General features: G+C 40.8%; 1 protein-coding gene across 1 annotated transcript in view; it reads right to left on the bottom strand.

The window, feature by feature from the left end:
• Positions 1-26,614, bottom strand: part of MYO1D (myosin ID) — a 162,772-nt gene that overhangs the window by 49,147 nt on the left and 87,011 nt on the right. The window contains exons 19-21 of the mRNA XM_052785020.1: positions 26,197-26,301; positions 16,815-16,928; positions 11,465-11,619 (exon numbers count right to left, since the gene is read on the bottom strand). Of these exons, the coding sequence (XP_052640980.1) occupies positions 11,465-11,619; positions 16,815-16,928; positions 26,197-26,301 (374 nt within the window). The remainder of the gene's footprint in view (positions 1-11,464; positions 11,620-16,814; positions 16,929-26,196; positions 26,302-26,614) is intronic.

Raw genomic sequence — 26,614 nt, 5'->3', positions numbered from 1 at the left:
TCCTTAGCAGGGCTGTATTACAGAAACTCTGTGTTACTGAAGGAGAAGCCACTGGGGGCATGACCTGATGTCTTGATGGATGCTGCTTGTCCCAGGACACAGTTGATGCTGGGGGTACCTGGAAATTGCCTGTCCTAGCACGGCAGTTTCAACCCATGCCCCGACAGCAGGTTACAAACCATCCCTGACATGAGTTACCTCTGGCAGTGTAGGTCACAGGACAGGAGAGCCCTTGGAGCCGTGCTGTGGATAAATGCGAGAGGGGAGAGATCACCGAGGAGTGGGGCAGGACTGTCTGTCAGTCTTTCTGTGTGCGAGGCTGGACACATCAGCAGGGTTTGCTATACTGGAGGCTCCAGCACAAGTGCTGGGTAAGAGATGTAAATTGAGGAATCCACACCAGCACTCTCTTTTTTTTCCCTCACTTAATTTAGCATTAAAACATCCTATTTGCATAATAAACTATTACACTTAACTACCAAGCTATGGGCAGGAGCAAACGGTTTCAGCCTGACTTTATGAACAAAGCAGATTTACAGGGAAATTTGCCTCAGATCATTCTCAATGCATCTGTTTTGAAAAAGGGGGGGAAAAAGCAATGTTTAAGCAATAGCAAATCAAAACTGATTTAGGGATCTGAAGGACTGAAATGAAGCCAACACATTAAAACTAACCACAAAAATTATCATAACTACACTTATGCAAATCTTTTTCATATTACATAAAAAAACCAATACAGCTTTATTTAGGAATTTGGCACACTAAAGGGGAAAGAGGAGAGCCATGGACAAAATGTGTGAGCACTTATTTCACTCAGATATTAGGGTAAGAAACACAGCAGCAGAATTACAAGCTGGCAAAGGAGAATTTATAAAGACAGCAATACACAAGTCTCAATATATTGAGTAGATATACTATACTTCAGTTTTATACCATGAACTTGATTCTGCAGACTGGCTTTTCTTTTTTCAGCCTGCTTTTTAGCACAAGCTTTAAAACTTCAGCTCAGACATTAAGTTCTGGATCTGTTGCAAAAAGACAAAATAGAATCTATAAAGTCTGTCAAGAAATAAAAGGTTTGAATTTGGTTTTTTTTCAAAGTCAGGTTAGTACAGCCACATTTAAATACGAATTTATTTGACCTTGGCTTCAGAAGGAACTGTTGGGACCCAGTATTTTTACCAAATATTTAGTCTGTATTTAAAAATTAAGTTCCTTAGACATTTCCAAAAATGTCAAGCACCAAGCTAAGGTTCTTTATCACATCCAGGTTTTATCAGATCGATGCTCCACACTTTCCAGAAAAAACAACACAAAACCTACCCTCTAAGCACAAAATTTTAGTTATGCACCAAAGTCACTAACTATTTTTGAAAGGGCAGTCACAGACACTTCAAGTGCCTTTTTGAGAACAATTCAAATATTGAGTTCACAAGATGAAATCAACTGGGCAAGAGATAAATGGAAGGAAAGCAAACTTAAAAGAGAAATTTTTGGCTCTGCTGAAGATGCCATAAAGCAGAAAACCAGAAGGAAAGTTTTGTTAATGTGTACTTTTACGATACTTTGTTTTATGTAAGAATGTAAAAAGTAGCAGAAATATTTCTGATGAGGCTTATCAAATACCTAAAGACTTCAAGAGAAAAATGCATCTTTTCCCCTATTGTTTCAAACATAAGAGAAATCTAGTGAGCCTATTTATTTTATTAAATTTTAGTCTCTCTAAAAATATGAAAGCCTTGAAAATAATTGTTGTCCTCATCTTTATAAAAGCATCTTTTTGATATTTAGGAGGTCTCTCCGAAGTTGAAGATGTGTAGTTAAAAAGCAACGCTGTTCAGAAGGTTGGATCTGGATCTAGTCCACAGATGAACAGGCAGCCACTAAGCACCTTTAATCAGAAATAATGAGAGTCAAGGTAGGAAAACCACCCTGTGAGTGACTCGCTATAAACAAATGGGGACTGCATCAACTTATGCTAATATTTAAGCATCACCTATGTGATATTTTTAATCTCCAAAGGTTTGTAACCAGTAGGTTCTGGGTGCTGACAACCCCAACCAGTGCCATTGGCAGCAGCATCCCACATTACAGGGAAGGAAACAGGTTACACATTTTGGCCGAGCTCTGACAGTCAGTGGGAGAGCAGGCACTAAACACACCAGAATTTGTACAAGTTTGAAGTTCTGTGTTGACATCAAAAATGTATCTGCATCCATTTTGAGTGCAAACCTGCATTTTTTAAAAAAAGTTAAGTAAAACATGCTGGTATAGTTATGGCAGACCACAGACTACAAGGGGAGCATAAAAGATTACTTCTCTCTAGTAGCTTGTTTTCAAACGTAATATCCCTCTTCTTAAGCACACGAGGCAGATGGCATGAATTACAACCCCCTCCCCAAATAAAACAAAAATATAGAAGTTTTATATGCCTGAGATTTGCGAAGCAGGGAGGTTCCCAGCACACAGACCGGCGGATGCCAGGACAGCTGCTCAGGGCAGATGGGTCCTTTGACAGCTTGATAATACTGACTTGCTGGTGAAACTAAGCCCTGGTAAGGCCAGCCAACGTGGGGCCATCTGTTTACTGGAGAGGAAAGGCTCTTGGAACAGCAGGCAGCCAATGCTTTGGTTGAGAATTAAACCAACAGCAAGATCATCAGTATTTACAACCTTTACTTGTGCAACCCCATACGTACAGCTGGCAGCGTGACTCTGCCACGTCAGACTGCTCCTGCAGCGCCGCGCTCGGTTTCAAGATACGGCTTGGGATTTTTGTACTACGGTTTGTACCACCAAAGGCTCTTTAGAAGAAGCTTTCTGCTTATGTCAGTCTGTTAACAGCGGGCAAGGTGATGGTTTGTGTCAAACTTTCACAGTCTTGAATGAATGCCAAGAGCTGTAGTTCAAGACTGAAAATAATAATATGGTTAGAAAGGTGTGATAATGAATACACTGAATACAGCAGAGAGCCCGTAAGAAACATTTTTGTAAGATGAAACACTCCCATTCACCTATTCCCACAATAATACCTTCACTGGAGAAAATCCACAATACGCAGCATCAAAAGGGAAGCTCGATTGGGAAGGCTGACACGGTAGCTGCAGAACACAGGAACTTTGTATCACTGTGCCACACTGACTACTCAGGTGTGATTTCTTTAATTGTTTTTATATTCTGATCATAAATTTCTCAAGGACAGGCGGGAGCTGGACAGAGCCTCATAAAAGGGCACAGAAAATGTTAAGTGCTCTAAAATATTAAAATGTTCATACTTAGAAGTATGATGGCTTCTATAACACCTATAGAGGAGGAGGAGGATGGGTTTGAATTTTCTATTCTAGGACACTGCAGAACACGTATCACAGCTTCTGACACTCTAAATGCCATTTTTTCCCCCAGACACAACTAATCCTTCCAATTTCACACTGCTGCTATAGACTGTCCAAGAACAGAAAGGATTCACCTATTTTAGCGCAGTAGCTCCACTAGCTGGAGATAGGGAATGAACTGGGCAACTCAAATAACACTCTGGGTTATGGGCTGGACGTGGCCTTTGGGTCACTGGAGAGCTATTTTCATAGGAATTATAGTTACTGTGGAAACCTGGTTCTAAATTTTCAAAGTAATCAATTATTTTTAAGTGCCCCAAATAAGACTTCCCAAACACAAAACAATTTCAGAAAACGACAAGCAACTAAACCATTGGAAAAGTCAATCTCCTTCAAAGCACATCAAGCTCCAATAACTTCTCATTTCTACCACGACCTCCATCCTAGGAGGACCCTGAACATTTGCATGGAGCTTTAGCATCTAGGTGCTGCTTACAGAACGGAAAGCATCAAAGTTATATGGTGATGCTGGTATAAAGTAAGTTGAATGTGTGTCAGCCAGAGCAGAGTCCTCTTCCCAGTGGATTTTAGACAGAATTCATGTTGACAATGGGAGTAGGACATGGACAGGCTAAGGAAGGAAAAACTGACCAATAATCCTCTTCATGCTCAAAGGAAGGCCATAAAATAAATGGCTACTATTCACATTATCGAACAAAAGAATTGACTTTTTAGATGTAGAGGGCAAGTACTCAAATAAAGGATTCACAGTTTTGCTGCAAAAATTAAACTCAGCCTCTTGAAAGCCCAAGCCCCTCTCTTGAGGTTATTTTATTTTCAATATAGCAAATCCAGGACTGTGGGAGACAAAGTTTTTTTCTTCCATGCCAGGAACATATTGAGAAGTGTAACAAAAAGCTACTTTTTCACTGGAATGTGAAATGGGGAAGGCTTCCCTAGCCAGGGAGTTAGGACCCATTTCAGAGACAGTGAACAAACCCTGCCACAGCAGCAACATCGGGAAGATGAGTTTTTAGGAAAGGAGAAGATCCTCTCCTGAGTTCCTTAATGAGTTCCCTTCTAGCAGGACAAGTGTTTAGAAAAGTTCGGTAGCATCAACAGCTGAAGAAACCTTTTTAAAATTCTTTTATATCTTGGAAAGAGATTGCACTTCCTCAGGCTGCTATAATTCCGCCTCTTCAAGCCCTGGAGTCATGAAAGCAACAAATCTTTAATCTATGCAACGTATTTTCCAAAGGAAAACTGTCATTTCTTAACCCAGGTTACAACTATGGGGTTGACAAACCTACACAGGAATTACCAGAGATGATTATAAAGATCATAGATTAGTCAAAGGTAAATCTTAGCCAAGTCTTAGAAATCTTTTTTTAAATCACTAGGACAAAATAAGAGAATTAAGCCAATTTTTTCCAGTTTTTATATATATATTTTTATTTATTTTTTTATAAGGAAACTATTTTTCCTTTTGCTACTACCCTTCCACAGGGTTGAGTACCCGGTGCTTAAAAGCTGACAGCTAACTGTGGGTAAGAGCTCCCCCAAAACACAGCACTAAACTAAAAATTCATTATGAATAGAAATCCTGTATAAAAACAAAGCTCAAGCACTGAAAGAAATGTTAGGGAAGAGTCTGATATGAATAAAGTCTGGTCCTTTGTCAGGCTCCAGCCGCCGCTAACAATGGTGTCAGCCACTGGCACGGCTGAATCAGAACTAAACACGGGTTAGTTGGCAGTGGTGACAAAGGACAAATCATATTAAATAGCAATTTAGAAGCAGTTTGTTTCCAGCCTGCTTTTCCGAAGCAGCGCTCAACTCCTTTTGATCTCGTCTAGTCTACAAGAAATCACCAGCATCGATGGAAACTTCCAGTTAAAGAGTACTCATCACTGGCTCGGCTGCCGGCGCTGCTGACACCCATTGTCAGTTAATGGATAATTTTCATAGCGTTCACAAAGCTTAAGTGACAGATTAATTTGATACCAGCAGTTGTAACACCCTTCCTTTGTGCGGAGGCTTTCTGCCTTATGAGATGGTTATTTCCTTGGAGTAAGGTCATTTTTTGAGCAGCACACCACCACACTTGTGTTTTGAAATACCAGTTTGGGCTCCTCTTTCTTTCTTTGTCCCAAAAAACCAACAGTATGAATCCCTATCGTCTCCTCAAGATTGTTGCTGACTGCAGAGAAGATGCTTCTGTTTTAACTTGCATGTAAATCTATTAGCCTCAGCAGTTAATTAAGGTTTCTACAAGACAAAGGTGAACAGCTTTAAAAGGAACAATTTTAAACTGATTAAAATCAGCACAGTTTTGATATGAAGGAGCATCTTTATGACAAATTGAAGTGTTTTTAACCTCTTGCATGATACCTGGGCCTGAGCTGGAAGGTCCATTTCTTCGTATCAGTGGAAAAAATTCAAATAAAAAATATTGAATTGATTTTAATCAAACTGGGCTCTCCTACTTAATGATTTGTGTTCCAGACTGTGCTCATAACTGAGCTGAGGATTTTCTCCTAAACAAGAAAAATAAAATCATGTTGAAGCTCCTCTGTCTTTTTTTACAGACAGCTTCAAAAATGTGCAAAATGCTTGTCCTCACCCTCGCACAATGAATTGAAAATGTGTATTTACAGACTGTTTCTTTCCATCTATCTGACAAACATCTCAGCATTCATACTACTAACAAAAATCACCCAGTAGGCAGCAGTCTCGGAGCTTAACTTTAAACACCACTATTTAGATAATGGCAAATTTTAAAATCTTTCTCTTAAACATGTTTGCAGGAAGCTTTGTTTGCCACAACATGAACTGTTGCAAAGAGCAAAAACCCAGAAAACACATTTGTGAGTTCTTCTATTTGTACCAAATATATTTTATCTCCCAAAATTGCCTGCAATTCTGGTTAGGTTTTATTCTGACACTCGATTTATGTCATTCAGGGGGATTAGGAGCATACTACACTCATCCAAAGTTTTAAGCAATTCTAGTGAAACTAGTATTTATGGCTAAAGCTTTGAATACCAGGAAAGCAGTCAGAAGTGCACTTTTATTCCCAAAGAAAGGCTTTCCTGAATGCCCTAAAGTGGTCTCCCCTAGGCTGGGCAAGCCCCAGCCCCAAGCTCAGCTTTGGTCTCTCCTATGTCCACAGCAAGGGGTGAGCAGCCACCGCTCCCCCAATGCAATGCAACGCTGCTTCATCCCCTTCCAGGCTCCCCAGTCTGCTTAGACTGTGAACTCTTTGGACCAGGATCTGTTCGTTTATAGTATTTAGCATAATAAAGCTTTAATCCCAGATATAGCCCCAGCGTGCCACTGGACTGCTGATGGCAGGCAAAGAAAGGTATGTTTTGTAAGGATGTACTTCCCCATGCAAATCTTGCTTAATACGGAAGCCTGGGCAAACTGCGCACCTTACAGCAAACGTGTTTCTATTTCAGTTTGTTTTGAAAGGCTGATGGCCCAGATTTTTGCCCCAATTTTTTTACATATATGTATATATACGTATATACATATACTCTCCACATTTTTACATATATGCATATATAAATATATACACATATATTTTCTCCAATTTTTACATATATGCATGTATAAATATATGTATATACATATATTTTTACCAATTTTTACATATATATGTATAAATTATACATACACACTCACATTCCTGTATTACATACAGATGATACACGTGCACATGACACTAAGTCTAACAACCAAACCTCTCCACTTCCACAATCAAATAAATTGCTGCCATCTCAGCTAATGTAATGAAATGCACGGATGGAGCAAAATTACAATACTAAGGCATGTAAAAGGAAAAGCCAAGGAACATAATCGTCCTAAAGACACCTTCATGCCCAGCCAAAGAGAGTCCTGCATGGAGTAAGAACAGGGTAGCAGGCTTTAATGGAGCCTACAGCCCATAGTATTAGTTTGAGATCCATTTTTACGAATTATTGCTTGGTTAATAGCATAGCAGTGCCAATGCAACTGGCTCTAAGGCATGCCAGTTTAAGAACCCAGAACTAAAGAAAATTAATCCAGTGCACACTAATGATTAAAATTGGCTGACAGGTCTCAAAGCGCAATGGAAAATACAAAATTATCCTTAGGCAAGTGATTTTCTGCTGGAGTTCTGCAGGGATTGCTTTTTACTGTTCTTTTAATTCCCCCCTCCCTTCAGCAATCCTGGAAGAAAACCAGCGACTGTGGTTGCAGACAATACAGGGATTAGGATAACAGAAAGCATTGAAGAGAGCAGGCCACTGATACACATTGATCTGAACTGCGTGGGTAAGTCAGACAGAAAATACCATGTGTGTTTTAACACAGACCAAAAAAAAAAACCCTCTAAGTTAGGGTGTGCTGCAGAACGGAGCACAGTGCTTGGGAACAAAGGATGGGTCTCGGTCACCTTCAGTGATGACACCTGAGCTGCCTTTACAATCCACGGTGTTTAGATCATGACACTTCCACGCTGCAGGAAGGACTGGACACGAGAGGTGACACACGCAGGGCAAGAGCCACAAGAGGATGAGAGTAAAAGGAATTGGTGCTTTGGAAACTGGCTATTATGATCAGGTCTTCTCTGGTGAAATACAGCTCTGAAGTACATCCAGAAAGAGTCCTCAGTACATCGGACTGATCAGTTGAGACATATTCTAGAGGCTTAAGGACCATGAAGCAATGTGGATGTAAAAGATGGAAGATAAGTTCTTTCCTGGCTGATACTCCTCCCCTCTTATGTCCACCCTCACTCCTCCAAGAGCTCCTCAGGTCCCTTTCTCCTAAGCATGGGCTCCAACACTTGAAGGGACACTGTGGGACACATCCACAGCCTCCAAGAGCTGTTTCCCCTGCACTGTAAGCAAGTGCTTTGGCAAGCCAACGACAAGAGCAACGTGCTACCCTCGTCACTTCAGAGCATCTTTTCCTCCTGCCAAGCAGCCCCATGATTCAAATTTCATATGCTTGCTCCTACAAGGGACTACCCAACACACTGAGCTGCTAGAGGATTTTTCCAGCTATTTCATGCACTGCTTAATCACAGCTCTTCTCACCTGGCAGGTACAAGAGCTCTGAGACAGCCACAGCCGGAGAACAGCAAGGAAAAAACCCAGGCGAACTTAAGTTCACAGACATGTCTACACACTGCTCTGCAGGCAGTACTGTGGCCACTACATCAGCACCTCAGCCAGCCTTCCCATCATTTCTGTTGGGAATTCAGTTACCTAAATCATTGCATTGTTAAAAAAAAAAATCTAGCTGATATATTAAAAGTACGACTCAAACATCTGTTAACTCGACTAAATACAACTCACTATCTTAACCAACAAAGTCGCTACTCCAGACCTGTATGGCTCATAGAAGCATCATGTTAGTTTTATGCTACATAAATGCTAATTTGTGACACAACTTGAAAGTAAGAAAACTCCTACTAGGAATAATTTTAAAAAGATGCAGTTTCAGGTAGATTTTCACGGGCAAAGGGGAAAGATGTGAACTCAGGCAATATGTTCCCAAATTTGAAGTCTTTATGCCTAAGAACAGGAACAGCGTAACTTCTCCAAAAGCAGCTGCCAGAATACAGCATCTAAAGGCATTACCTCTAAACTTTTTCTGAAACGTCTAAACTATTTCTTGCTGAAAATTTCCAAAATTCCCAATGCAAGATGTGTCAACACTGAAGTTCCCAGTTAAAAAAGTTTGGAAAAATAAAAACTGAAACAAAGCATCTGAATTAGAAGGTTTAGGCATCCTCAGCATAGATGTCACCACCAGCCTCCTCCTCATCTTTCCTACACACTAATACAGAACGGCATAGAATTTTACATGATTTTATTACACAAGTAGTTAAAGTATCATTACCTACTATGCTACATATAACCAAGGGTAGCTGTGCAACCTTACCCTTGCTAAAAACTCATAACAGGGGTTTCAGGACTGGTATCGAGGTGGCTGGAAATGACTTTGTATGTTCAGAGAGGACCTTAAGTGAGCTGCCCCCCTGCAACCCAAGAAAGCTGCTCCCCACGTTCCAGGTGAACACAGCTCTGAAGTCCCATTACAGGGTCACCTGGCGATTGAACTTTCAGGCTCAAGATTTTACTGCTGGATCCACTTTCTTTTCACAGCAACCACCTTCTGACAGGCGGGACAGAGAAACTTGACACTTGCCATGAGGCACACAGTGACTTTCAGCTAATCCTGTTTAATGAGGCATTCCCCAAAGTGCCTCTCAAGCAAGGGGTCAGCTAATCCCATTCACTGACAGGATTTTTTTTACTCTTAGAAAATGGAAAGTGGCTGAAAACAAGAATATTTCCTTTTATTTTGATTTACAGATAGTGCTTTGAAGAGGGAAACCACGACATTTGGAAAATTAAATGTGAGCTGTTCCTGTCCGTTATTGTTAAACCAGTAACTTTTATTAGATGTTGGAGAAAAACGGGCTTTTAGACAGGCTCTCCCATTTAACCAGCTATGCTGAGATTTGTCATTTAAAGCACTAAAAAAATGCTAATACTGTTTTAAGTGAGGATTAAACAGCACTTAAGAGCATTTAACTGCCATCCTTCTACAGACCGTGATTAGATAAAAACTAATCATTTTTAAAGATAAAAATGTCATTGTTAAAATCAGTATAAGAAATTGAAAATCAATAGTTTATACCCTTATAAGAAAGGCACAATATTTTAGACCAATGGCCACACAACATACTTTCTTAAAATGAAGAACATGTGCCTCCCACTCAGCTATACTGGATACGTGACAAAAAGGCTGGATGCTTTGTAGTAACATCCGAGCAAAAGGAACAGGAAACCAGGTCAGTCTGAACACTGAACATATGGGATCTGGAGAGTAATCAATGGCTTCACAGCTCTCCCCAACATTAGAGACTCATTAAGGCACTGAGAAACATCAGCTATCTGAAGAAGATGCCACCTGTGTTCAAAACACGCCAGACATGAAAGAACTCCAGCTACTTCACAGGATGCCCGAAATGAAGTGTGTTGCTTTACTATAACCATAATCTCCTGAGCCTTCAAGAGTAGCTACCTTTGAAATTAAACTATATTTAGGTAAATGCAAAAAACAGTGAATGTTTTCAATTGCTTTTCAGCACTGAATTTCTCAAGTTATGCCGATGCTGAGAATTCATTTCAAATGAACTTAGCACCTACCTCCAGCAGTACAGACAGCAGTGAACTTTACACTGTAGTGGTGAGAAGTGGCTAAACCAGCACACTCTTCTTGAATTAATGAAAAAAATGACCTAACATAACCTAAATTCACTCCCATTGTCCTGCCACTTGTAGCTCTGTATGAGTATTTACCTATAAAGACTCCTTTTCATGGGTCATAAATGGAGCATGATATTGTGAACAGCAAAAGCCAATGCTGCATGTGATGCTGATCAACATCAGTCCTCAAGAGAATCGGTTCTAGAGGAGCAAGGGAACAACTCTGAAGGTCTGTTCACTCCACACACCGTTTCTCTACAGAGTTACTTTTATGTGATTGCCTGCAATGCCCTACTCACTGCTGTGATGCTTGTCTGGACAGTCCCAAACTTGCTCTATGGTATAAAGGTGATTATTGCTCATTCAGCTCAATGCAAGATAACCACTCAAGTGTTCAGTTAACCAATAAAACATCTTTTGCACATTGATTTACAAGAGACAATTTTCAGGAAACAGAGATGACATTTTACTGCTCAAGCAATAAATCATCTACTGATACTGGGGGCAGGGAGAGCAATGTGAGAGACGAATAGCTGTATCTTAATTTTACATATTAAGAGTTTGACTGTAAGAAGTGTTAAGGAGACATTGTGACACACTCAAAATGCATCTTCAGTGATATTTGTCCCCAAACACCTATGCTCTAACAAACACATACAGGGAAGGCAGAAGGGGCAAACAAAGTGTGGTAGCTAAAAAGCATGTTCCAAAAACGCAAGGAAAAAATGTTGCTCTGCTATCCTCATAGTACAGTGAAGTACACAGATAAAGCTCAAGACTGGCATCAAAATGACTTCAGGGCAAGTTTCTGATTTGGCATGCTAGACTGAGTTTTCAACAAAATCCATCCTCAAGACTGACCTCTTGAAGTGGTTCGCCAGGACTCCCACCAGCTCTCCAATCCTACTGTCATTAGAAGGCTCTTTACTGAAGAGACAAACAATGAGATCCTTGTTGTCTTTCGTGTGGAATACCACGAGCTGGTCCTTTCCATTGGAGACACTCAATCCTATCAACTGTGAAGAGAAAGCAAGAACAATATTATATAATATTACATACGTTGATGTATCTTTGCTACTCGCCAGGTTAGTTCTTTCCTCTCCAAGATGCCAAATTCACTCTCAACGTCTACCTCTACCACAGAGCTCAGGGCAGCGGCAGTGTGCAGGTCCTCAGTACTCCTCCCACAAGCTGAAAAAGTCAAGGTGAAACACCAGTGGTTTTTTGGAAGTCAACAGTCTCAAAGGTGCGAGGAAATTTTACCATCTAGACCGGGTTCACTCTCAGCAACTCCTGCCAGAAGCAGCAAGGTCCCGTGTTACTGTAGTGTCCTTCTGCCTATCCAGCACCACGGGCCACCCACCAAAGAGTGCACCAGGTGGATTTCTAACAGCCAAAGCTTTCTTTCCCCAAAATCTCACACTGAATGACACTGCATGGTTCATTGGCAGAGCCACAAGCCTGCTTTTTTTTTTTTTTCTTTTCAAAGGAAACCAACAATCATCATGAGTTTGGCCAACAACCAACTTCAAATTCACATACGCAGTGCTGGGAATTCAATGATATGCAGATAATGTAAGAATGCAGTTTACTGAAAGCCTAAACATCTTGATGAAAAATATAAGTCGCAAACCCCGCAAAGCCATGATTCCAGTATTTAGGCACGGATTAAGGTCTTGCTGTTCTGACAAAATAAAAAGGTGTGGGGTTTTGGTTTGGTGGTTTGGTTTTTTTTGGTTTTTGTTTTTTTGCCTATCAAGTAACTGCTACTTGGCACATTAAAAGCTTTGTCCTCATCATCTCACAAAGCAAAACCAGGAAATTTTTTAGGAGTGGCAATCTGGCTACATAGGCTATTTAGATGAATATTAGAAAAAATAAAAAATGAATCTTTGCTGGGGAAACAAAATGTAAGGATGGCAAAAGAAACATCAAGAGGCAAGTACATTTAACAAACTGGTGCTAAAAAAATAAAATAAAAAAAAAAAAAGAGAGAGAAAGGCAAAAGAATGATGAGTACAGAGAGAGAATACAGCAGACCTTCCCCGTCCACTAAAGGACTACACGACTCCTTTGAGTAATCCAGAGATTTGCATAGAGAAGCCACATTCTCCTCAAAGTGAGAAGCACCGATATACCATTTTGTGGAAACGAAAGTCTCATTATTCCCTTCTTAAAGAAAAAAGCCTTCTGTGTAACCCCGCTGCCTGTGTTGGAAAGGATATTAGCACAAATCAAGCTGGAGACTACTTACTTCTTTCAGAAGCATGAATCATATTCAGAAACAGTCTGGATCCGTATGTTTGGTTTAGCAGTCACAACGTATTACTTCCAAGAAACCTGTTCCAGCTCTGGATGTCTAACACATACCAGACAGCAGCATCGTCCCAGAAAAGCACACCACAACCAGCATGCAGCAGTGCAGTGTATGCCCTATTTTCTGGATAAAACACTACTCGAGTTTAGAATCACTAATATTTTGTTGGCTTATTATCACAGTACAACAGTCTGTCTGAACTACAGTAACTGCTGATATTTCAAACATTGAGCAGAGACCTCCTGCTACCAGTTGCATAATATACCCAACCCCAACCCAGGTGGAGTTTATTCTCTACTGTTCACACTATTTTGAGGTTATGAAATACTTTAAAAACAAGCTACTCTTCATGCACAGACATTAACAGCTGCCTGGGTTTATAGTGTCCCTTAAAATTAATTTGCATGCTTAAATAACATCCTGTGAGCACAATAGCACCACAGGGACTACTGCCATCAAGGTTTTAAATGTGCACTGAGTGTGAAAGTTGAACAAGTTGAAATCTCTGGATTTGAAAAGCCTATTTAAACATTAATTATTCAACAGAAGCTTGTTAGAAGTCCAAGAGCCCTTCAAAATTTTCCTATTTCACCCCTCCCCGTAAGACTATCTGAACAAATAAATATAACACAAAAGAAACAATTTCAGAGAAGGTGCTTATCTCAGTATTTACAAACACTAATATTAGCTCTGCTTAAAGATCAGGAAAAAATTCTCAGCATCCACAGAACATCTTTTATTGTATTCAGCACTGTACTGGGAAAGGTAGTTGCAAGATCCTTTCTGCTGCTCAGTCGCTTTTTAATTCCTTTCTGCCATTATCTGTTTATTTTCTCTCCAGGTAAGAACAAAAAGATAATTGTATATTGGTACTTATGAGGCAACTGCCAGAATGCTTGCACACAGAAAATCCCCCAAAGTAGCATCTCAATCCAGCAAAGTAGTCAGGGTAGTGAAAGGAAAGTTATTGCTTTGTCATCATTTGCACAAAATTACAGATTCCTCACACAGGACACAAAATAACAGAATGCAGAGCCTGGGACCCGAGCAGGCATGCATTACAGGCTATACTGAAACCATTTACATGTAAACATAGTTAAAGGAGATGGGGAACTGTAGTGCAATTTCTTCAGCCGAAAACAAGTTTATGGTCGTAACAGACATCAGCTGACTGTCTCCAATGAGATTTCCATGGAAACACCATCCCTAAGGATGTTGCCATGTTGATAGGGTGCTTTCAAAATGCTGACAGCGAGCAGCACAGCTAACAGGCAGACAAATTTCAACTGGGTTCACCTTTAGATATTGGAAGGGCAATCCATCTTCCCCAGTGAACACACATCCTTCTAGTAGGACATATTTGGTACACTGATATACATCAAGACTGGTGTAATTATTATCCATTTGCTTCTCAAAAATCTTTGTATCAGTTCAAACAATTGTTCTTTCCCCGAAAGGGAAGGAATCTCTGTATCCCTAATTGGCTACTTACAGCACCTCCCTGTACACTGTGAAAGGGTTTCCACACAAGAAGGGATCAGGCACGCAGAAAAATGAGAGAGAGATGCAAGGCAGCTCAAGAGGTGAAAGACAATGCATATTCAGACAATTTAGTAACAAATATAAAACATAACTACAAAAGGAAAAAACAACTGCATTACAGCATTAACCATTAGCAGGAGTTCAATTTACAAAATCCTGGCAAAAGAAATACAAATATTTCATGTCCTGTATATGAACCAAATAAATTTCCAAACTCTCTCCTCCTCTCCCCTCTTCCTGCGGCACAGAGGGGGGTCAGCAGTAAATCAACAGGATCAGTGAGCACGCCCTGGAACCACCATGCAATCCCAGTGTGTATGTGCATATTTTCTACTGTTCCCCAGGAACACAGTGCAGGAGAAGTAAGTAAAAGGAGAGGCTGTAGCCAACAGAGCAGAAATTTATCACTACAGCATTTACCAAAGATAGCTTTCATCAAATTTCCACTCTGGAATATTATTCTGACACCTGTATGAGTCAGCGAAGGGTCTTTTGGACCCATCCCTCCTGTGCAAAGTACTCCAGGACCTCTTCATAGTTGCTCAGGTCAAGGAAACTGTTCAGTCAGGAAGCCTTGTGGTAGGTTGCTAAAGGGAATAATTGCAGATCTATAATAAACCTAAATAAAGGTGATTTATATCTACAGAAATTTAAGTATTCTAAGAGCAAGAGACCTATACGCACAGACCATTAACTGTTTTGCTGCTAGAGGAAATGCAAAGCAGACAGCCAACATACAGCCTGTGCTACAGCACTCTGTAAGAATGGATATTTTATTTTAGATGTCCGTGTTTTGTGAAAAAACAATAACTACTAACATTTCTATGTAACAGATATTCTATAGACAACCTACAAATTGTATCCAACTTGCTTGCCCCCTTTAATGTTTAAGGCATTAAGAATTTCAGAGGAAAACGTTCAGATACCAACAGGGACCTGGTCTTGTGCTGTTATGTAAATGTAAAAGCTCCACCTTTAAACCCATCAGGCACACAGGTAAAGCAGACATTTTTCTAAAACTGTGATAAATACAGATTTACCTATAATTACTAATGTAGTAAGTGAATTGCAGTGGCCTAGCCATTTTTCCATAAGGTAAGAGTGCAGAAAACTAGTAGTGAGAAATTGTGATGGACAAAATTCCACCTTGTCCACCCGAGTTCACCTTGATACTTCACAAAAAAACCACCTGTCCAGGAAAAACACTCTGCGTAGTCTCTATGTATTTGAACAAGTTGGTTTGCACAAGCAAGAGTCAGCCATTTAGCAGCGTAATCTGCTGACAATTTCATTTTGCACAATTAAGAGATAATGTCAGTAGAACAGAACATCAACTGAGGAAAATGACCTGCAGCTGCTAACTCCCTGGCAGTAACGTCTTTTCAAAACAAGAGACACTGCCATGGAGACATTGCTTTGTACAGCGAATAACGAATTGGGGTACGAGCGTGTTACTCCACACACATGCTGCCATGGGCGGTCAGCGCACAGCTTAGGTGGATGACCAGCAAGGAGGTTAGAAGAGGACTTATAAAACCAATGTTACAGATGCAGTCTGAGCTAATCATTCACTCCACATTTGCAGATTAGATTTTACCGTTACCCTAATCCCATCTCTGCTCTTTTAGCAATACGGGGACACCAGATTTATTATTTCTCCAAATGCAAACATCCCAACAAATTTGTGTACGACATTTCCAAGCAACCCAGCCAGGTTCTGTAGGTTTAAGATAACCATAGTAGTGTTACCTCAGGCTGAGTCAAAAAAACAAGCAGTTGAATCCACACTCCAGGATGCTGAAGAGCTAAAATGAGGTTTTCCCCCATCCCCCTTCCTACCAGTGATAATCTGCTGCTTTGTCACTGGCAGCTAAACTCTGCTACCCCGAAGGCGAGATACCTCACTATAATTCCGAATTTAGCTTTGATAAGATTTACATTAAAAATGAACAAATAAAAAAAAGAAAATTTCAAACACGACACGAAGGATCAAACAAAGCCCCAGAGACACAGAAATTGTGTCATAAGCTGCTGTGAAACGCTAACCCCCTTATGGGGCCAGGATCTTGCAGCGCACAGCAAATAAAAAAACAAATAGAAGAAAGAGCAGAAGAGAGTGTGATAAGCAGTTTGGGTTTTAGCTTTTATTTTATGTGCTGAAATTAAAAGCTAACGTGATGCATCAGTGTTGTAGATAATTGCACTATAACTGTTTTAAAGACATTAAATATATTAAAAACTGTAAACCAAGGTCTTTTTCCATTTTATGGATATGAAAATGGAGCTAAACAGTAGATGCACTGCCCATGACTAAGAGAGCCAGAGATGAGATTCCCCAGTCCCTGTACTTACATTATAGAGGGGGATGGTCTTCATCACTTTGTACTGCTTCATAGGGTCCATCTTATAAAGGTGTCGATCAGTAATGAAGATTGCTCTGTCCTCCACCTTATTGAAGCGATTGACCTGTAAAGAAGCAAATTTTCAGTCCCACTAATCACTGCAAGAACATGCAGAATAAAACTCTGCAGCAGGAAATATCCAAAACTCACACAGCTCTTAAACAGGTTTTCTCCACAGATCTTGAAACAGTGAAAAGGGAAGATGGATCCCATAATCCCATTTTACAAATAGAGAAACGCAGAGTCTTGGAGAACCAACATTCCCAGAGTTATCCAGCATGGCTGGGGCAACCTGGGAAAGTCTACGGCCTCAGTCAAATAAAGGACAGATGCTTTCTCCAGCAACGTTCAACCTGCATCCCTGTCCGCTGGCAGACACCAAGCCCAGGCAGATGGCTGTTGCTCCTACATTATACATGTGCCTTTTTCGCCCCAAAAGCATGATGCAGAATACCTGCCCTGCAGAGCCCAACAGGGTGTCACCAGGGTCTGTGACAGTCCAGACCTGAGGCATTTGAAAGCAGATGCTTTGGCCCATCCCGAATTCAAGCAGGTCCCACTTCCCTCTTTTAAAACATCTGTGCCTTCAATGTAGCTAAGCAACTTGCCCAAGAAGTGGAAAATGTGGACAACATTCCTTCCCCTGCCCATCAGTGGATGTGTTAGCTGAGTACAGGCATGCTCCACTGGTTTTGCTGAAGTTGTGCTACTCTGCAAGAAGGAAGAAGAGACTGAACGGGCCAGACAGACCCTGGGAGAGCCAAGCCTGTACACAGGGACCTAGGCAGCCAGGTGGTGAGAGGAAAGCAAGGTTATTTCTTGGCAAGCAGAAGACCCAAGCTGGAGTGCCCTCGGGCTGCAAGGGGTATTGAACACAACCCTCTCCCTTCCTAAGTAAGAGAAGCAAAGCAAGAGCACAACCAGTCTCATCTAAAGGCTCACTGCCATTGAGAACAACATCCTGTTGCCCCTTCCAGGAGGTCCTAACCCCATACCCTGAGCTAGCTCTGCTGCTCATCAGCCCTACCAATTCACTAACCTGACAAAAATCTGCCCTTTTGGTGAACTTAGCAAGAGAAGGGCACAACGAGCATCTGAGCCACTGCATGAGAAAGAGGGTGAGGCTCTGGGTAGTGATAAACAGGGGAAGAAAACAGGACAGCTCTGTTCAGCAGCAGCAAGCTGTGAGGTCAGTTCAGCCACCCCAGACCCATACTGCGAGTACAGCAGATTTTTCTATAGAGGTGGACATCACTCAACCCATATTTTAACCTGACTTTGTGTTCTGTTAAGGACATGTTATTCAAGGCAAAGATGTCTAAGGATCACCAGTGGGCTCAAGCTCCTCAGAAGAAATTCTTTAAACAGGAGCTCACTGCCCAGCTATGCTGTCTAGGGCTATTCTGGGAACACAAAGAGCAGAGCTACAGCATCCAGCAAACTTCTAGACCGAACAAGAAAGCACCCAGAGGTATCTGTGCACCGCTAAGGTTAACTGACCACAGAGTGAGATTTTTAGTTGATTTGGGTTTTGTTTGTACCATTCTCAGGTTATTTTGAATCTGGACTCTGGTCTCCTGACTCCCAGTCCACTCCTATAACGTACTTACTACTACAAAAATTATCGTGCACTTCAAACAACTTTAATACTTGCTTCCAAAAAGAGGCAAAGGTGTTTTAATCTTCAAATGACTGTACCCTCTGACAAAGGTAGGGTACAGAGGAGATGGGAGCTAGGTTTCTCAGAGAAGCACAGCAAAAGGACAAGAGGCAATGGGCAGAAGTTGCAGCAGCAGAAAGTCCAACTGGACATAAGGGAAAAAAATCTCCCCAGGAGGGTGGCAGCCCTGGAACAAGGCTCAGAGAGGTTGTCTAACCTTCATCCTCAGCGATTTTCAAAACTCAGCTGACTGAGGGCCTGAGCAACCTCATCTAACTCTGAAGTTAGCCCTGCTCAGAGCAGGAGGTTGGGCCACAGACCTCCAGAGGTCCCTTCCCACCTAAATCATTCTGTGATTTCATCAGCTCATATGGTACCAAGAAAATAGACTTCACGGTATCTGAAATATTCTGTCAGTTTCTAGTAGTTCAGCAAACACAGCTTAGTGTCACCATTGGGAAACATTAATATCTTAATATCTTAATGTTGCCACTGGGCTTTACAGTTGTAAATTTAAGACCAATTACAGAGACACACTATAATTCAGTGAAGAACCATTAGTTGCCTACTGACGCAAACCACTATATTATCACCTGTAATCTCACTGGCAGCCAACAGCAGCAGAGATTATCTGTATATATATGTCCCAACCCTCACGGAATAATCTTAGGCATACTCAAGAAGTTGGTTCACTTTAATTTGAACTCAAAATACTACCCACCTGGGATATTGCTTGCATAACCAGACACTCAGTATATGGGGAAAATAAGCTCCATCTTGTAGTGTATTTATGGGATTTTTGTGTGGATCAACCCTAAAACTTCTTCTTTTTTTTTTTTTTTAATACCAGTTATACATAAAAGTTCTGATAAGGTAAAAATTAAGTGGGAAAGACAGCAATATGTGAACCCCCCAGCAAGTACCACTGAAAACAGCCAAGTGCACAGCCCCACATCCTAGTATTTTGTTGTAGCTCATACATCCAGTTTCTATGTAGTAAGAGCAATGGAAGAACAGATTATTTAAGCACCAGCTAATGATGCAAACTAATGACATGGCCCAGCAGCAGGCTATGTATAGTGGTCATATAATTATATAATTTCTCTTAATTCTAGGTATTCTGATGTTCTGAATTCATGTCTATTTTTGGCCACCAATTATGTCTCCAGCAACAGCATCCCTCCAGTACCTGACAAATTAAATCACCAGAACTGCTGTCAAATGCCACACAAGCACCTCTGGAAAATTATTGTAAAATTATGCAACTGTTTATTAAAAATGTACTCATTCAAAGGATACAAGATACTAAATGTTACACCTTCACAACAACATCTGATCTGGGGAAGATCCAGGAAGACTGAAGCTAATAAACCACTATTCCACACCTTATGGAATTAGTGTGATTGTTTACAAAAACAGAAGTGGGAGGATCATGTTATGGCAGGAAACAAAATTATAATCTCTCCAGAGAAGTGTTTTATACCCTGGGATCATGCCTTTGTTCGTATCTCCTTTCTAAACACAGCTCATTTCAATTCCCCCCATCCCATTGCAACTCATTACAAATATTCTTCTAGGCTGCTGGTAACGTTAGGCTCCAGCAAGTGGGGTTTTGACAGAGGAAACACACGTCTCACTAACATTACAATTAATTTGTTGAGGAAATACTACAGCAAAGGAGAACATTTGATGCCATCTAGGCTTTCAGGTGTCCCAAGAGGCCAGGTACTAAACAGTCACAAGGCAAGATGCAAAGTTGAGACAAAAGTACATGAGAAAGTAGGACACAAAGTAGAAATTATTTTTCACTAAGGCAAAGCTGCAGTCATCGGTGTATCACAGTCACAGAGATATTTATTAATCGACTGAGAAGGGTAGACAAGGGTGAGACGTGATGAGGCGGATGAACATAAATAGGATTTTCCTAGGTGAAGTCAGGAGACAACTGGAGAACTTAAATATTCTCAGTCAATAGGCAGCAGACTGACAAAGTTCAGAGCAGATAAAGGCAAAAAATGCAAATTGAAGAGCTATATGACAGCTTTAAATTAACGGCACCAACTCAGAAAAAGTAACTGAAAATTATTTTAGACAGCTCTGGATAGATCTTGGCACAAACACGCAAGGCAGCTGAAAACAAGCAAGGTGTTAGCATGCGGTAAAGACTACCATGGGGAATAATGTCCTGGGTGCCATAGTCTCACTTGGAATAGTGTGTGAAGCACCGGGACGGTGAATGTGAAGGAGAATCTAATGGTTCAGAGAAGGTAAAGAAAAGATTGAGGGCCTGGAAAATCTCACAGCAGGAGATGCTGAATAACTGGGATTATTTTAGGAAGCAGATGAATGGGAGAAAAAAAAAAAGGCTATGAAACACTGAATGGCCCGGAGAAAGTAGGTTAGGAGTGTCTGGTGCTACACATTAAGTTGTTTGAGCAGAGTAGCACAGGCTCCTCAAACCATAATTTGGCTGTGCGGCTTACAGCACACCACGCTCCATGTCTTAGAGTTTAAGCAAAGGTGTCTCCAGCCTGTTAGGCTGTGATTTGCTCCACACAGACCTCAGATCTGATGCTGTGTGGCCATGGTTCCCAAACATGTCTTTTTTGATTCATTTTAATTTTTTTTAAAGAGTCTGACAACACCACCTGTTCACTGCCATGATCCTGCTTGTTGCTCCCATCTCCCATCACAACGTCCTGCCTGTTGTCCGTGCCCACCTCCAGCACGGAGCCCACAGTGACCAAGGGAGCAGACCTCACTGAGCTGTGCAACCAGAGCCACCCCACCGCAGAAGGTCCTGCAGCTGCTGCCTAGAAAGCAGGGATGGGAAGCGTGCCCAGCTTTCGCAAGGCAATATAATATTGTAGTAGTTCTACAAGCATGTTTTAAATTCCACTTCTTTCTTGTGGTTACCCACTGTTTTTAGTGCTCACATTGAACAATAAATTCAGCTGAACAGCTAAAGAGATGTACCAAACGGGAAGTCCAGCAGCCTATCTCACCTGAGAAGCAAATTCTCACTGCTCTATAACTCATGTCCTTTTCAGCTTTTTCCAAGCAATTGCTTTGCTTCAGGTGTCTCATGCACCTATGGCATATTTATGTAAATAATACATGCTGTCTTTTTAGAAGTAAACCGTCACATTGGGAAGCATGCACAGAAGAGACTCAGACAAACGCCAGCAACATTGCAGATGCCACTATTCTTTTGATTTTGTAGGAGTAGAGACAGACCTTATGTTCTCAGATACAGCTTATACCCTCCTGGAGAACAGCCCTTCCCAGCATTGTGTTCTCTGCACCTTCTGGGCATTTTTTATTTATATCTTTGTTGATCCAAATGTGAATCAGTCTTAATCTAGCTTCTTGACTAGCTTATGGGGAAAAATGAAGGTCTAGCCTATAGCAGAAAAAACTCCAAATGTGCTTTTCAGGTCTCTGCCAGGGGCCTCCAGACACCGCAGGGCACCGGGCTTTGGAAGAGACGGTCCTCTCAAGGGAGCTTGGTGCCACAAATGGCAAGGGAGAAAGTGGGAAGAAAAGCCTTATTCTGAAAAAAAAAAGAGAAATTGTTGTTTCCTAGGTGATACAACAAAACCTGGTGGTATGCATGAAATATGCATTTGGTTTCCCAAGGCAAAAAACTTGAAAATTTCCTTTGAAAAATGAAGAGCACCACAGTGCTCAGAAAAGATGTATTTTTCTATAGGCAGAAATGACCTGCTTCTACCTACACCAACTGCGAGAAAGCAAGCACATGCACCTCCCATCAACAAGACTTCAAAGTCTCTTCACAGACCTTGTATAAAAAGAGCTATAAAAGCTTCGGTCCAAACAGATTCACTGTTATTATTCATCTCAAGCTGTTGAAATTAAGACCCCACGCACTCAAGCTAAAGAAAACTTTACCAGCAGTTATCAATACTTCAGGAGCAGTTCCCCGGCTGGTGAGAGTTGGTATTACTTCACCAGAAAAATGTCAATCAGCTAAAAAAAATTCTATCTCAAAGAATTTAATGGTTAGCAAATATCTTGCAGATCATAAGACATGTTCTACACATAAACATTTTTAAATACATGAACTCCAGGCTTAACTTGTGTCTATTCAAGTTGCCCAGTACTTATCCTTTTAATTTCTTTTCTTTCCAAGGAAAGAAATGTATTAGACTGCAATTATCTGAAAATTTTAAAGAGCAGACACCTAACATTGCTATTGACAGTCAAGAACTACTTCACACGTGGCGTAATGATTCAGTACCTTACTGAAAGCTGCAAAGGAAGTCTGATGCTGTTCCAGAAATAAAACACTTACCTTAACTCACCAAGGTGCTCTCTCGTTACCACTAACACCTTCCTGCCTGACTAAAGGACCAACAGTAACAGCACATTTTTTGCCCAGGAATCCTCAAATAAGCTGAATCATGAAAATACACCATGAATGAACTTGAGCAACCTTATTCTGTGGACTGAGACTTGTTGAAGAGCATTATTTAAGGGAAGCAATGAAATCACCTGATAATTAATCACATTTTCATTTCTATAACTCACTCTTCAGTCCCCTGCTAAAGCTTCGCATGGACCAAATTACAGCTTCGAAACAAACAGCCAATTTGCAAATCCACAACAAACCAGGTTTAGCATAAGAAATTTTACAACCTTCTCTGCAGTGAAAGTCACTCCCTTTCAAATGTGCTGACCATCAAGACAGCCTGCATGTGCTAACACCAAGCGCCATACTTGTGCAAATAACATTTGGTATGACATAAGGAAGTTAAAGAAGGATAAGGCTAAAAGGAAAAAAATTATTATTTATTTAATTTTTAAAAAAGAAAAGGGAAGAACATAGCAATCAGAAGTTGTTCCCCTTGCCCCACAGCACTGAAAGCTGATCCTCAAGACTGCTGTTACTTTTTGGGTAAGAGGCAGAATGCTACAGCTTGTATTTTTGACATGAGAAACACCTTCATTTTAAAAAGACAGCATAGGTTATAAATTGTTTTATGTGAAGAGTAAAAGAAGGCTAATGTTGTTTCCAAGGAAAAGACTGTGTTCTTGTAGTCAAGGCTTGGAGTCGCTTACAGGCTCTACAACACTTTTCACTGTTGCTTAGTCTGCAAATCTGATGTTCAAATTTAAGGTATAATAGATTATCTGAAGAAGTGCATTGGTTGGAAAGTGAAATGGTAAATCTTGAAATGTCAAATCTTTGTCTTGTTAGCTTTCAAAGTTCAGGATTGTTTGTCTTCTCTCCTTTGTTCACTTCAGGCTTGCCTGGACATTTCTCATCCGTACAAGAGGGAAGACAAATGGTTCACTCAAAAAGATATTACATCCAAGCATGGATTTGAAAGGGGTCATTTGCTTTTGAGTTTAAACATGGAGATGTACTGAAATCACCAGGCTTACACACATCATTAAAGGTCCTACAAAGTTGCAGTCTTGTCCTCAACAGCAATGCTGAAATGATTTTATCCATTTGTTGGAGGAGAGGTGCTCCTATTTGCTTCTTTAAGACCACCATTTTCCTAAAGGAGATGCTGTAATTTCACTAAATTTAGCTATATTTTTTCTGTCTAACACAGATCCTTAAGAATGAAGACAAAAAAAAAGCATTAACAACCTCAAAGACTCGGGCACAGCCGGGCTGTGGATGAGTAGCAGTTCCCCCGTGCCAGCTGACCCATCACGCACGGCTTTGTGCGCATGTCTCTGTTGGTGGCTGCAGGTCAGCTTGTCTTACGTTAGCCCTGCTGTCTGAACGTATGTATTCGGCTGCCATGCTCGTGCGTGTGATTCCTCTAGCGATGATTTCAAAAGCCATGCAAAGGTATCCCTAACTAAGCAGGCAAGCGGAGGATTAAGCCTGACCTCTCTGATAGAAGAAAGCGACCAACAATTTAACCTTTAAAAAGATCAAAAAAGTTACAAGATAATTTAAAAAGCAAAAGACTGCAAATCTATAACCTCGCAGTCTCTGCTGTATTTTCTGACTTCAGCTGAGCTACGTTTTTTAAGCACCCATGGTAAGCTAAAGCTTTCTTCACCTCTGAGAGCACTGAACCTTTCAGGCTCAAGAAGAAATCCACTTCATGATAAGTAATACCTATTCCATCTCCAGACTGCTTTTATTATTGAAGTGCTGGGACACCAGTGCAACAAACCCACCAGAAAATGGATTTTTCCAGCAAGTAAACTCAGTAACAGGATGTATAGAAACAAGGCCTGTTCATATGCTCAAGGATTTCTTCATACACCATAAACAAAAAGGAACTGCTCCGACACTTGCCTAAAGGCAGGAGCTCTGTACCTGCAACTACTGAACAGGATAAGGTACGCATCTGTGCTCCAGAAATCTGCTTTCCCCTATACTTGCACAGGAGATTGTCCTCCAGAGCTGACTCAGGAGCAAGTGAGAGAAACATACAGACTTAAAAGCTTAAAAGTTGTGTAATAGCAAGCAAAATTAAACTTCCACACCGGGAATACATATATTATACACACACCCCCTGAGTAATTCCCCTCACCATCATTCCATTCCCATTCAAAACAACAATTCCTACAATCACATCTTTAAGAGCTGAATATTGTATTTTTACAATTATTCCAGCTTAGCTAGAAACAGCAACAATTTGGAACTAGTTTATTAAATGAATTAGAAGAGGAATTATTTTGTCTTCAGCCTGAAGTGAAAAAAGCCAGGGGGAAATTCTCCTGTATTTCCTTGCCCCTAACGGAGGTTCCAGCCAAACTGCTGCAAGATTGTAAGGAAGAGGTTTGGATTCAGAGTCACCCAATCCTCTTTTAATCCTAATAATATAAACCAATATTCACTCAAACCACTCATTCAACTAGCAAAACACACTCTTAAAGAGACCATGTTAAAAGCAACAGAATAGTCCACTGAAATATTTTTGTTTGGAAAGCAATAAGAGGTTTCTATTTTTATATACACAAATCATCACTGAATAAATAATGTAACTCACTAGCAAAGGAGTTTTGTTATAAAGTGAGATTTTATGCTGCAAAATGAATTTTGTTGTTACTGTTAAATATAATATTTGCAGAATCATAAACCATTATCATGCACATGCTCCACTTCTGGCAAGCAGGGACCAACTGCAATAGCACATTTTTAGAAATAAAAGGAAGATACAGCTTCTTAAAAACACTTGAACATCAGCAGCCCCAGCCTGCCATTGAAATTGTTTGTCTGTTAGCTTTGTAAAATTCAAAATATCCTTTCCTGACAGACATTTAAAACCAGCACCATTTAGATCATTATGAACTAGCCATAAAAAATTATGCAAGCAAATTTTTCTAATTAGTTTTTTAAACCATCCAAACGATTTAACAAAAAAACAATTCTGCTATGAAGAAAGTCAGACCCAAACCAGTTACGCAGAATCAAGTGAATTTATTCACACCTCTGACATGAAGAGGCCACAGAAGCCACTCAAACCAAGCACCTTTTGATGCAATAGGTTCAGAGGTACGTATCCATCAAAAAATCACTGATACCGTTCGTTGAAACAAGACTGCTTTGAACTGCCGCCTGTTAAAGCATCTCCAGGATTACCTCCTCGCCCTTGGCATCCCAAGATTTCACCTTGACCGCAAGAAGTTTCCCCACCCAGCCCATGTGTCTGCAGACCACGCACATGCCGGTTACCTTGCGGACATGACAGGAGAAGAGCACGTTCATGTACTTGTCTTTCCGTTTCAGCTCATTGGCAACAGGGATGAAAGAGCCCGTGGTCTGAGGGTTATCTGGTTTCTGAAAGAGCAAAGACAGGCACATAACTCTTCTTGCTTACTGAGGAAAGTAATTGCATTACGTCACGGTGGGCCAGAGAGAACTGCAGCTGCATCACCGCGTCCGAAGGCTTCCTCCAGTCTCTGCCTCATCAAAGAGCGGCAGAGCATCTGGAGTTTTATGTGCTTTCTGAAAAAAAAACCCTTAACAAAACAAAATGCTTGAAGGAAGGACAGAGTAAAAGGAAGCAATGCAACTTGCCTAGAGAGAACTTCTTTGTTCCTTTTCTTTTTATGCTATTTCTTAACATCCCATTATACCTAGAATTTTAGTT

The sequence above is a fragment of the Harpia harpyja genome, chromosome 4, assembly GCF_026419915.1.
Source record: "Harpia harpyja isolate bHarHar1 chromosome 4, bHarHar1 primary haplotype, whole genome shotgun sequence".
In the NCBI taxonomy this organism is placed as follows: domain Eukaryota; kingdom Metazoa; phylum Chordata; class Aves; order Accipitriformes; family Accipitridae; genus Harpia; species Harpia harpyja.
Note: the sequence above shows the minus strand (reverse complement) of the source record. Positions and strands in the feature narration are given on the sequence as shown.